Here is a 14,181-nt window from a genome sequence, read left to right as displayed (position 1 = left end):
TCTTTTTTTTTTTTTTTGGTTTGCGTCAGAGTTTGATTGTACATTCACACCTCTCAAACGAACAGGCAAACAAACCAGAGTTTGATTAAAGCGAACCAAACAGGGCTGGTGTGAATCTATTCTGTCATTTATCAACATTTCAGGCTGGTGATCAATTTAGTCCACCATTTTAAAATAAAACCAGGTGCCCTAGGTGGTATTGGAAGATATACACTTAGCACAATATGAGACCCTCACTACCAACCAAGCATTATTCAAGGCCATTGCCTACCTGAGTACTGTGACCATGTTCGTAGATTTTTTTTTTGACCACAGTGTACTTTGCTTCTAATGACATTCAGGCTTTATAGACTCCCAGAAACAATATTGAGGTTTTACTTACTCTGAAAAAAGCTGTAATATTTAATCTCCCATTCCACAGACCATCTAACAAGACCTAAGTTATCAGCAGCGGTTTGCTGACTGGAGTTTTAATCATTTCATATCCATAATGGAGCTGACAGCTCCATCTGCGTGGAGTAGAGGGGAGCCGGAGTTACAAGCAGCACAAACGGAGAACAATCAGCGAGCATCTGGAACCACCGCACTAAACGCCTCATCCTCCTTCCTCACCACCTGTATAATGACCTGAGCACCAGGGAAGCAGGATCAACAGGAGCCATCCACTCAGAGCTGCAGCATCCCGAACCCCCCTTCTCCCTCCTCTCTCCTGCCTCATCCTACCTAATTGAGACATTCAAAATGCTTATTATGCACACTAGTGGCAAGTCATTATAATAGGACAACACACATTATCACCAACACTGTATTCTGTGTGTTTCTTTCTCAGTTTGGGCTTGGCCTGTGGCAAGAAAGCAGCTAATTGAAGGATTACACCCACTGAAGGCAGCAAGTCATTAAACCTCAATCCATGTACTGACTGATGATGTGCAGGGGAATAGCTCAAACTAGTTAAATGAGGCAGAAAGCCCGCAAAGGCTGCTTTCTGAAGGACACCGATCTGACTAAAGGACTTTTCATTATTTTGAAATTGTTTGAATGATCATAAAAGAGTCGATTATGTTGTCCTGCATTCTCTGTGAAAACAGTTTTTAAAGAGAAAAGTCACTGTTGTTCTTTAAAAAGACAGACCGAAGCTCCTTCAGTCAATTAAAAGAATAATTAACGACATTGTCCAAGTACGGGTTCTGGCCCCAAAGTGCGTTAATCCAATGATATACTGAAGAGTGTGAGTACTTAGCTAATAGGTAACACTTCAAACAGAAAAAGCTAACATAAAAACACATTTCCAGTTTATGTTATTCTATTATAAACTGTAAAATTGTATCAATATTTACATTCTGCCATCAACATAACATGTAAACACCTATAAGAACATCTCAACCCTCTTACTGGAAGCAGAAAAATGTTTGCTAACTTTTCAGGCTAGGACTCCTTAGATTAGCGGTGTTGACTTGTATAAGCAACTTTAAAAGTCAACTCTGTAATTAATTCAGTCATACTCAATACATTACAATACATGTTGTGATTTGTCAGATTATAAGTATCTAAAAAGAATAACCTCATATCATATGTTAAACACACTTTTATCATTAAGCTGAGATTTTTGTGTTTCTCTTTTATTAATTGCTTTAATGTGATATTCTACTTTTAATGGTTGAGTTTACATTAGCTGTAAGTGGGAAATCCTCAAAATGGCCAAAAAAAAAAAAAGCTTTGAAAACATGAGTCTGTGATATGAATCTATGTCATGTGTCTCACTTAAAGAATGAAGTTCCTGAAATAAATCAACTTTTCAGTAACATTCTCATTGAGTGATCGGGCCTGTAGTGTATGATTTCTTCTGACATCTGTCTCTTGTGTGATGATGATAAAACAACATTCTGTTACTGTTTACCACTATATTTTTAGAGAACTTACTTTCTCTGTTGTGGGGAAAGCATGATATCCAACAGCTTCAGGGGAACTCAGAATGTAACACAGCAATTTCTTGAAAATGGAAGTGATTCTGGTCAATCAGGTTAAGGCCTTGACAAAAAGACAGATTCTGCCAAAATGTCCTACAGTTTTGTGGTTTCACCTTGCTACACATGCAGATGGGAAAGTTTTACACATTTATTTCTGTTTCTCTCTGTAATCAGTTTCACAAACTGTAGAAGCCTCAATTGCAAAAAACATTTTTAGAGATGTATTTTACTTGATAGAGTATCAAAACTTGAATCAAAAGCAGAAATTAGATGTAATGAAGCTTTAGCACAAATTCAATCTGGCAGATTCTTTAGCCTCACCTGCCTCATCAATCAGCGCCTTCCTCTCTTCACCCTGGACCTATCAGCATTGGATCAAACCTTGCTTCAGCCAATCATCGTTCGAGCTCCAGTTGAAAAGGACCTCCTGGCCATGTCCTCCTCCGCTTACCAGCTCCGATCAACCCACCTCCGCCCCATCTCCACCTTCTGCTCCTGGCTCTCAGGCCACATCCTTCTTCGACCGCTGCCACCAGCACAGGCCCTGGGGGGATTACATTCCTATGCAGCATCAGGAATGTTTATCGAGCTTATCGAAGTTCCAGCTCGACATCCCCAGCCGGGGCCTGAACGCCAAAGGACTTTAATGTTTATTTGTCATTAAACTTTCTTTAATCGCTTTCTTTCTCTGTCTGAGTCTCTCCAGATTGAAATTTCATTGTGCCGATTTATGGACTCGTTGAAAGCAGCTCGTTATAGTAAAGGCAAAAACAACCAAGAAAACAGAAAATAACAAAACAGAAAAAAAAAAATCATTAGGAAGTGCAGAATGCATTGATTGTGCATTCTGTCTCTTCCTTCAACTAAATTAAGTGTAAAAATGCCTAGAGGTTGTTCTGATAGACTCACAAATAGATGATTTATTTCCTAGTGCACTTTCTTCTTCTCCAAGCAAAACGTTTCCCAACTCCTTTTCCAGAAACTCTCGATTAATTTTAGCAAAAATGTTGCGGCTTGCTTTTTTTTAGTGGCAGTCATTCAGCTGATAGCGTAACAAAATCTTACGCATGTTTGAATTATCAACTTTGACCTGCTTATTTATAAGGAAAACCCCTTCTGAATATATATTTCAACAGGTCTGTGCACGGAGATAAAACCGTTTGATGCTAACAGGTGCTGAGTCAGGCCGGCTCCTTAGTGATGTTGCCCTAGCCTACAGCCAGCATCCATGACTCACACATGGAGCGTGGTGAGAGGGACTATTTCTGTGTCACCACATGGACGGTTTTTAAACCAAAACAAACCAGTTTCTGAACTGTGGAATCCCAAGCAATAAAAAAAAAATCACAAAATTAATCTGATCTGATGGCCGAGATAATGTTGAAAATTAATTCCTCCACCCTGAAACACTCTCGATTATGAGGTCAAATGAACTTTCCATCTGAGTCAAGGTGAGGCTTCGTCTGTTATTCTATCAGACGACATATAATCTGCAACAAAACACTGCCTGCTACCTGCACTGCACTGCTATTTAACCAGAATGAGGTCATGCGTATAATCTTAAAAATCAAGGCAATTTATTTAGAAATTTTAACATCTTTTTCACGTTTAAAAGGAGCTTGAACCCTTATCTCATTCCAAATCCTTAGAGGAACAAAAGGTTCAGCACAAAATCTGAAATGCACTGATGCATAACAGCGTAGCGTTCAAATGCTATTACCATTCTTTTGAATGTGCAGTTGAAACCAGATGCTTGCTTACTGTCTAAAAGATGAAACATCTATTTTCAATGTCTGACATATTTATACAGCTCTCGTGAACATCTGGCTTTAACTGCATTTCATTTATTGAACTGCTGCTTTAATAAAGAAGCAGCAGGAGCTCAAGTGAAAGCTTTTTTGTTTAAAGGTTGCCACATCAACTTAATGATCTTTCTGTAGTCAACGTTCTAGCAGCTACAACCTATTATTCTCCTCTCGTCTGCTATTCGTCTTCAGAGTGTGATCGTTCTGCTATAAATCCTGAATCTTTCTCCTTTCTCCCAGATGGTTTGGTGAACATTTACACCTTGTATTATGTGACCTCTTGACCGTGATAATAAACAGCTCATGAGTAACATCAACCCCACTGACCAACAGCGGTGTGTCAGTGGCAAACTGTACTGAAAAGCAGAAAGGACAATGAAACATTTTATAGACTGCCGTTTTGCACTTTTTATTTTAATGTAAAATGTACAGCACTCTCCACTATTACTGCTCCCCCGGTAAAGATGTTCATAAAAGCCCTACAGTAAATAGTTGTTATGGAAACCCCAAAATGCTGGTATTCTCTAGCGGCGTGGGTTGGACTTGTGATGCCTCCCTTACCATCATGTTCAGTGTGTGTGATGGAAAGATAAGTACTGGACCTAAATACTGTTTGTCTCAATTAAACTATTTATATTAATTGATATTAAAAGAGTAAGGTCTTAAAAGAGATGTTTATATTAAGAATTGCTCTTGATATAAACACTGAGTAGATTTGGTGAGCAGCTATTTTGTGATTTCTCTATTTTATATAAACAGCATGTTGTCTACTCTTTCCCATTTTGATGTAAAACAGATCATATTTAGGTGTATATTATATTTTGTATATAATATAATTAGAGCTAACTGTAGCGCTATTTAATTTGTAGTAATTCACTTTGCCACTGAATAAAACTGTTACAATAATAAGTAGGATTTTTCTACTACTTTCTGTGTTATATTATGCTGCTTCTACAAGAGACACATTTGTTTTAATACTCTTTTACTCAATTTAGGAAGCATGACATTGCCGAGTGCCATAAAGGTACTTCATAAAAATGACAGCCACAATAAAAACACTACAAGCCGTAATGTCTTTCGTCTTACTTTAAATGTGCAAAGAATAAAATCTGGCACAATGTTAAATTCATGCTGTCATTTGTTTGGGCCCACACTGAACATCTGACTTCTGTATGACTTCTTCTACATTTAAATATACAGACAGATCAGAAATATGATTTTTTTGTTTGTTTTTTTTTATAGATTTTGACTGCTAATATATTCTACTTTTCAATGACCTTACTCTTTTTATGAGTCAGACTGAATTAGTGTATGCAGGCTATTTATTGCACAGATGTAGTATGCCTCTTATGGCACAGGGTCTAAGCTCTTACTTAGATATCTTTTTAAGTCAAAACTTTTATGCAAAATATATGCATATGTAGAAAGTAAATGTTTGGTCTGAAAATTCATTGTCCACTTGTAAAAATGAAAAACAGTTTTGTCAAATTTATGCTGCTGGTAGTCTTAAAATAAAACTTGCATAACACCAAGTGAAACAGAACATTTTTTTTTGTAAAACAGGAGTAGGAGGCAGAAAAAAAAATCCTGAGGTGGGATGAAGTAAACAACCAGTAGAATATGATTAGCAGGATGAATGTTAACGCAGATGAACAAAACTGAAACAATGAACAACTGCAAACACTTTTTATATATATTACTGAAGTGTCAAGTTAGTTAAATAAACTTCAGACTGCAGCTGTTGATGCTACAGATGTTGGGATATTGGGTGTTTTTGTTCTTCATGGTGCTGACAAATCAATCTATAGATACTGCAGCTTCTAGTTCACATCAATCAATTAAAAGGTGTTGAATTACTATGTCATTAAATACACTGTGTATAGAATAATTACATTATTAGTCTTAATATGAAAGGTGATTAAAGTTTTCATAAGAATGAAGCTGATACCTGCAGCACACTGATCACAGATCAGCAGGGGTTTGTGAAGACGTGAACAGAAAGAATGATTTAAATTAGAAAATCTAAGTTAGGATAATGCAATGCTGATATAATGCAGTCAAATGCAGCCTCTGTACAGGTTTTTCTAAATACTTAATCAGTAAATATGAAACTGTAGTTTTGTAAATAAGCTTTGGCAAAGCTGTAAACTAACTTTTTGTGCTGGTTAGTTATACTGGCGTGCTAAACCTTTTTTTCTTTAGTGCACCAGCACAAAAGTTAGGTGCAGCCAAGTTTTTAACCACACTGCATTCAGCATTGCAGTTTTACGGATTTGCTTCTTTTAAATCACAGTATATTTAGGTAATACTGGGTGCAGCACACAAACATAGGCAAATACAGAAATATGTGGCCATTTACAGCATTGCTGGTGTCTATCAGAATTATTGTGAGTCATTTCTGAACCATACCGTACCTACTGACGTTTCACACATACATTCAACAAATGCATACAAAACATATTTCAGAGAGGATGTTGTGGAAGACCAGAGAAACTATTGGACAATCTGCTGGTCAGCATTACTTTATTATGAAATGAGCATTCATCGAAGAGAGAATAAAAAACATTTCTTTCTGATGTTCTTTGGGTAAATATTCAGAGTATTGGGGGAAAAAATGGAAAGAGCTGATCACTGAATACTGAGTCCACATACAGAGAAGAGACAGGGAGCATCAGCTGACAACAGGAAGGCTAACTGGACTACCATAAGTTAACTTATTTAGTCAAGTTAAGCTTTCTAACACTATTTGTCATGAAACACGCAGGATTTAGAGATACTTCCCATCGGAAGACTTAAAGACACCAATGCTAACTGCACTAAGTAAGCTAATTACTAATAAAAAGGTGTGAAAACAAATATGTTAGTTTCATTTGTGTAAGACTTAATTTACTTAAAATTCTATCCTAATGTAATGAGTTGTTTGCAGTCACTTAATCAAACAAGTTCAGTGTAAAGTTGCCTCTTCAAATGAATAATTAATGACTGTTCACTGCAGAAAAGCTGGTGAAGTTATAACAGTTACCAGGAAACTGTGTTGCTGCTTGGCAGCAGGTGAGAACATTTCACTATATCTTTTCTCCTCAGAAGGTTTTAGAGAAACCAGATGTTGGCAGGGATCATTCTGACAGCAATTATTAACATTTGTTAACCTTGAAGATATAAATATGACTACACAAAAGACTATATGGTAGACCCCGGAGTGTATTGATTTTAGCTTACATGAAACAAGACCAAAAAGAAAACTAAATGCTTAAGGCTAAAAGTTTTCAATTAGAAAAATATTGGTATCAGCAGGTATTTCAATATCAGGATAAATCAACCCCACCTTAGCTCCACTCCAAAATAATAATAAAAAAATAACTGAAACAAAGTACCTGAATGTAAACAACTACTAGATTTTAGTGTCAAAAAATGAAATGATGTAAAGTCAAAGTAACTCAGGTAATGGAAACAATAAATGAACGGGCAGGTCTTACAATAATATCTATTGCACGTTTACCTCATACACAATGAAAGAGTTGCTAATACATACATATCTCTTTTTTTTCCCCACACATTTTTGCTGAAAAACCTCCAACTACTCACCCACCTCCCCTCAAAGTCACCTTCACGAGGTGAAAAAACAAAGATATGAATACAATTATTTAAGTGTTAAAATGTTCATTGTGGGAGCTTTCCAAATTAAAATTGTTAGTATTCCCATTAGAATGAAAGTCAACCAATCAAATGTTTTCAAAAAGTGGTCAAATGAGACAAAAATAAATAAATAAGTAAATAGGTGAAGGACTTTCTTTATCAACTGTCTCAACAGTAATTCAACGCCAGGCTGCTGGTTTGGTTATTATATATGTATTTTTTATTTTTATTTTTTTTTTTTGCTTTGGGGACAATCTGACACAAACATGAGATAATATGTTGTCCTCTGCAGACAATCTTTCATTTTTGAAACAAGCCCTGATGAGAAACTGCGATCTTACCGGAACAATGATGTGCATCCACTTGGAAAGAGAAAAATGACTTTCTTCCTCTGTCAGCTTTCAGGAAGCCGTGTTAACTAATTTCCTCCTAGTTACAATATCAAGCCATCATTTGAATCACAGGTGGCCTCGCGCTAACCTCCCAATCAGGGGAAAATCAAGAGATCACAACAGAGCTGACAAGACCATTAACTACTGCCATTTTGCATTCATTATGCACAGCTCAATCACAGTCACAGTCATGGAATACATATTTATGCCTGTAGCATTAAAGCTGTTTTTTAAAGTTGGATTTTATAACAAACCATATCTTCTCTTGCTCATTCTTTACATGTTCACAAGCATAAATGCAATAGCAACAGAAAAAAAATTTAAATTTTAGCTACCATTACTGCTCAGTGGCCAGGTTTTACGACATGTCTGCTGTTGCACCGTGTTGGAAATGTTCAATTAGTCCAGTATTGTGTGATAAGATGTTGAACATAACTTATGTATCGTTACATCTATGAAGAAGTCATGTACCTCATAAATGTAATGAAACGTTAATTCAGAAACGTCAGGCTGAGAGGCTGAATGTTGAGGGTTGCCTCTGCTCAGAGGGGCGCCCATAAATGTCACCAGTGGCCATGTGCCGGATTTCAAGCATTCACTGTAGTCAAGGGTGCTGTATGCATGTGAGGGAGCCACTGCAGTGAGCTTTCATACGAAATGCAGCAAGCGTTACGCATGCATGCTTCACAAAAAAATGTACTTAAAAACTTTTTTTTTTTTTTTATTTAGCATTCATAATTTAAAGTCAACAGCAGTTTAACAGTTTTGTGCATCTTTTATATTAACGTGCTAAACATCCACGTAATCGGAGATAAACCGTGGAAAACATTAATGTCCATGTTCATTGCAAAACCTTGTGTGTTTGAATTCTGCTCCTCTGTTTGCTTTTCCTTTACTGCTCAGACATACTCCATCATGTGCCTAAGAGCTGCACCGAAGATTATTTTTGATGATTTTTATGACGGCGTTTGGCAAAATGTAACATTTTGTTGCACGTTTCGTGGCTGTGCAGGACTCTGTGGCTGAACGCAAATCTCAATATGTGGCTCCAATTATCTTGTTTATACTAAATCTAAATAAACTGATATATTATCTTTGCTGATATACGGATAATATATCCGTATATCTCTATACGGCGTTAAAAAACAACAACAACAACAAAAAACATAAGTATAAGCAGAAAAATGTGCGTCTTCCTTCCTACCTGATTGAATTTCAGGCATGAACAAAGCAAACTGGATCACCCTTTTGCCAGAGAATATTGGTAAATCCTTTCCATGTGAAGCACAGGATGTTCATCCTGAAAATCTCTTACTTTACGAGAGCTGCTCCTTTTATCAAAGAACACTGCAGTGCACTTTTCACACTCGTCTATTGAACATAGTCTGATTCATTTCAGAATCCTTGGAAAATATGAGTTATGACTGTGAACAATACTGAACAGTGCTGTGCAATTGCTAAGAATTTCTCTTGCAGCCTATTTTTGTCATAAGAACAACATTTTTTGCTCTTCCTTTTTTTTCTTTTCCAGAACATTGGATTCTTAATTCCACAGAAAATGTTGGTAAGTCTGTCTTTTCAGGAGTTTTGAGAGTTCTCGATGTAAATTCTTTCACCCACACAAATGCATCTCAACCATTTCATTTTACGCTTCTTCATATAATGACAAAAACTTTTATACTTTCAAAATATGACTACAGTAATGGCTTAAGTTTGTAGTTGGCATTTTGCAAATTTGCAGCTTTCTTTTTTTATTTTTTTAACACAAATCTTCCACTTACATTGTTAAACGGATTTAATGCGAAATGAGCCACAGCAAAAAAAGTTTAAAGAGTATGCATTATGACAGAAACATGCTTTATACTTTCTTATTGGCTTCAAGACATCCAGTGTCAAGCAAGTGCCAAGATGGCCTCCTACTAAGAAGTGGGCAATAGAGTCGAGTTGACACCAGTGCACAGCCTAGGTGGCTTTGGCACAATGTAGGTGTGAGTATATCTACCCACACAGTCAGATGAAGACTTCTGGACAACAGCCTTGTGACAGGAAGGGCAACAAAGAAGCGGCGAAGCCAGAAACTCAGCAGGAAGCACAAAAGATGGGCAGCAGAATACTTTTCTTCTCTTTTGCTTGTGTACAGCTGTGGCTACCAAACTTTCAGCCTGTGAAGCCATAAAGGAAAACTGGACCAGACTGGTGGTGTTAAATCCTGGCTGGGTAAAACCTTTAAATATTACTTACACATGCTTTACCATCACCATTTTTATTCTTTAATTTAATTTATCAAATGCCTACACATAGTGGTTTGTGAACCTGCATAAACAATGGGGCGCATGGGACATCCACTCTTCATTCGGCAGTAATCTGACAAGAAGAGAGCAGAGAGAAGTGTGTGTGTGGGGGGGGGGCGTGTGGCAAAGGAACCGAGGACGGGTCTCGAACTTGGGACTGCCGCATTGAGACTTGTAGCCTCTGTATAAGGGATGCCCGCTCTAATCACTGCATCACACTCTTCCATTTTGAAACGCGTGCATACAAACTTTTTTTTTTCCTTCTGCTCCTCTATCCAAATAACATAATCCTTCCCTCTAGCCCGACAAGTTCACACCGTCTATGTTAATTATCACTGCACATTTTCTATGGTAAGGAAAAATTAGCATTAGTCCAACCCACTTTCATCTGGTGAGTTTGATCCAGTTCACTGCTTTTAATAGTCACTTTGACTAACCAGGATCCCCTCAGTCAGACAGCACAGCAAGGAGAGGAAAATCGCAATCAAATTGTGTTATAGATTGCTGTATCTCACCAACTCACCACAATTTTGATAAAATATACTAAAATAACATACAGCTACGGGCATCTTTTGTCAAAGTGACTGTAGGTGGCTTGAAACTCTTAAAATTAGCATTAACTCAGAATATCATGGACATATTTGAACTAAGAAAAGGACAGTGTCCTCTATGCCACCAGTCCCATTCTTCCCACTTATCTATAGGGTTTTGTTAATATTGTTGCTACTGCCACTTCATGAGCTGTTTAGATCTATGGTTTATATTAGGTATTGTACATTTACATAAGGCAGAATACTATATTCCTGTTATTTGAATAACAGGAATATTATTCTTTTGGATGCCGTTGTGCTAACAATGTATAGAAGTCCAGCGTCTTGAAATGCACAGAACATAATCTGAAAAATCATTCGTCACAAGAATAAAACAGCTGAATGTGAACATGACCACTATGCTGGTCATGTTCACACATTAGTTAAGCATCCTACTGTGTGAGGTTGCTTTCCATTCAAAGGACTGGGATTACACACAATTTTGCACAACTATTCTACCAGGAATAAAGAATGTGATCGAAACTTTGTCTAAGAGTGACTTCTTTTCAGCAAACTTTTGTGCTTGTCTGAGTGCAATCTAACACCACACCAAAAGGCAAAAATAAGAAGGTAGCATCTCAAAGAATACAACACTGAATCCTTATCCGACGTCCAGGAAACCCCACAAGTCACATTATAAATCTGTGGTCCGTTCTCAAAATGGAGGTGGATACACAGAAGCCAACAAATTGTGAAAATCCCCAAGAGTTTATAAAATTGGAATGGGTCACCATTCATTACAATTTGGTCCAGATCCAACAAGCCAAAGGAAACTGAATTGGGTATACAGTGATGTGGATCACTGCAAGTTGATAATTCTTCATATAAATGAGTTGTAATTGCTAATCAATGAGGTTGAAACTTGAACAAGGCTTAAACAGTTGTTTTATATTTAACATTAAAGGCACAAAATATATTCTTGTCCTGGTCAAAAGGTCAGCCATGCTCAACTGTCAATAAACCCTTTTATATTGAAAAGACAACTTTTATAGAATGCATTTTTCTGCACTGAAGTCATGTGTTGAATCTATTGAAGTACAACTAGATGAAATGTCATTTTAAACCAGGCATCTTCAACTCTAGTCCTCAAGTGCCGGTGTCCTGCAACAACTAGAGGTGTCACTGGTACAACACACCTGAACCGGATTGTTTAATTACTTTCTCACTATGTAAAGTTCATCAGAGTCCTACTAATGACCTGACCTTATTTGAGACAGGTTTGTTAAAGCAGTGACACATCTACAGTAAACGCTGCAAGGAACTGTCCCTCGAGGACTGAAGTTAAAATCCACACTAAACCGTTTGTTTTGTAGTCGTTTTGTCTTACCTGGTGTGTCCCCATATGGCTTTGGTGGTTTGGCAGTCTCTGGTTTGCTGATAGAGGACTTGGTGGTACTCTTGGACTGTGTTGAGGTCACCACAGTGAACGTCCTTTCGGAGACCCTTGAAGTAGTGCCAGTAGTTGTTGCCACTGTGGTGGGTGAGGCCCTGGTGGATAGCCTTTCATTGATTTCTCCTTTGCTGTCATCATCAGTGCTATCTGTCCCTGTGGGTCCCCAGTCTATGAAACTAGGCACCGTAGTAGTCCCCTTAGTATTCACCGTAGCATTCGGGCCCTCCTGAAGCTTGTTGTAGCTGTTCCCTTTGAGTTGCCTCCTGGCTCTGATTAACAACTTTCCTCTCGACGCCACTGGAGTTTCTACTATCCCAGCCAAAGGGTCACTTGGCTCTGTTTGAGAGTATTTGGACCAGCAATCCTTACATGCCGCTTGTCCTCTATGTGCTAACTTCCGGTGCATTTGACCTTTGGATTTTAGCCCCATCCCTGCCCTGTTCTCTTGAGGTGGAGGAACGGGGTGGAGGAGTCGACGCGCCAATGGGCCCACTGTTCTCCAGTGAAGCTTGTTGGGCATATCCCAGAGGGGTTGCAACCGAGGCCAGGAGCGAGCAACCAATTTAGGTGTGAGCTTGATCCCCAGGCCCGGGCTGAGGGGGCTGCACACAGAGAAGTCCAAGGTGAGGTGAGTCATGGCCAGCAGGATCCAGACCCAGTGCCCCACACAGCTGCCTGGCCTCAGAGCAGGCGAACTGCAGAGAAAACACAACATATAAATGAGACATGTCATTTTACTGACGAGGAAAATCTTATCAAAATACATCCAGTACAGACTTGCTCAATCTTCTGCCATCTAGTTAAAAATGTAAATATTTGCATTTGGAGTTATTATCCTTTTGCACACCAATCAAGGTTTAGACTCCACAACTTCTGCAACAGCTGCTCCATTAGGCCTTGGCAATAATTACTTTTACAAAGGGGCTCTTGAATTACAGTATAAAGGTCAGTTGTAAAGTAAATGTTGCAGAATATGAGAAAGGCGCTGGATTTGTACCTCTTCGCTCTGAACTATTAACGGCAAGATTGAGTTATCCTTGACATCCCAGATTCGTATCAATTAGACCAACACGCAAGGTCGGTGTGCTTTAGCTGATCATCATATTCTACATTATCTCTCCCAGACACAAAGTCATCTGATTCCTAAGGAGCAAGCTGATTATGCAGAGCAATGCTTAAGGCTGTCCTACACTATGCCAGCAGATTACACAGCATGACAAATACATAGCTGATTTCATTTTATTTTATTTTTTTTATCATTTAGACTGAGATAGTTTACTGATTAGCAAGTCTTGGCTTCGGTATAAACTTCGCTTTCTGATCACAAGGTGATAGATGGGCTGTGTATTCAGGCTGTGACCCGGTAGTGGGTTGCTTTTAAACTCAACCTTCAGAGGCCCCTGGGACAAAGCTACACATTGATTCCTGAGGGAGAAACCTCATTATAGGCTATCTTTAATCTCTGCTGTCCTTGCCCAATTTGAGCCCACAAGGATAGCTCCTTTTGGAGGCGTCACAGAGTTTGATGACAAATGAAAACAGGCTGGTCGGTTTCATCAATGGTTAGAGGCATCAAAAAGACATCGGATAATTATAGAGGCTTGTTTGTGCCACTCTGGCACTCTACTATCACCCGTACACTGCCTAGTTGTACTGGAAACTATGTGTATTACAAGAGTTTAGTTAGTCATTTGACAACTTTAATGGAGCTAATGTGATTATTTAAGAATAAAATGACTCTTGATTGTCAGCATTAGTTTCTTTTTATGCAGTGCTTAAATACAGTGGGGCTGAGACTGATAAGAGAAACCATGTTTTCATTCTTCCCTACTTCTCAACTGAGGTTTGAGGGACCAACAAGCCCCTTATAAAGGAATAATTTAAAACGCCATTTTAATTGAGCCATAAAAGGTGACTGATGTGATCACGAAAGAGCTGCGACAAGGTCAGTGTACCATCGACAGCTAAAAATACGGGTGATAATTTGTCTTGTACGAGCCCTGGCCCTGACCTCAGACTTTCTGGCACTGATCCTGGCTCCCACCCAACCTGGAGACTCGAGACGATTCACTTCTGACTCTACAGGCCAGATGAATTCAATATGCGA

The 14,181-nt window shown here is 38.4% G+C and overlaps 1 protein-coding gene across 2 annotated transcripts in view; it reads right to left on the bottom strand.

The window, feature by feature from the left end:
- The window catches only part of ajap1 (adherens junctions associated protein 1), a 57,423-nt gene that overhangs the window by 17,743 nt on the left and 25,499 nt on the right, over positions 1 to 14,181 (bottom strand). For both annotated transcript variants that reach the window (XM_007571216.2, XM_007571217.2), the window contains exon 2: positions 12,009 to 12,769. In XM_007571216.2, coding sequence (XP_007571278.1) covers positions 12,009 to 12,769 — 761 coding nt within the window. The remainder of the gene's footprint in view (positions 1 to 12,008; positions 12,770 to 14,181) is intronic.

The sequence above is a fragment of the Poecilia formosa genome, unplaced genomic scaffold (assembly GCF_000485575.1).
Source record: "Poecilia formosa unplaced genomic scaffold, Poecilia_formosa-5.1.2 Scaffold276, whole genome shotgun sequence".
NCBI classification, from domain to species: Eukaryota; Metazoa; Chordata; class Actinopteri; order Cyprinodontiformes; family Poeciliidae; genus Poecilia; species Poecilia formosa.
This window is presented reverse-complemented; position numbering and strand designations above follow the sequence as displayed.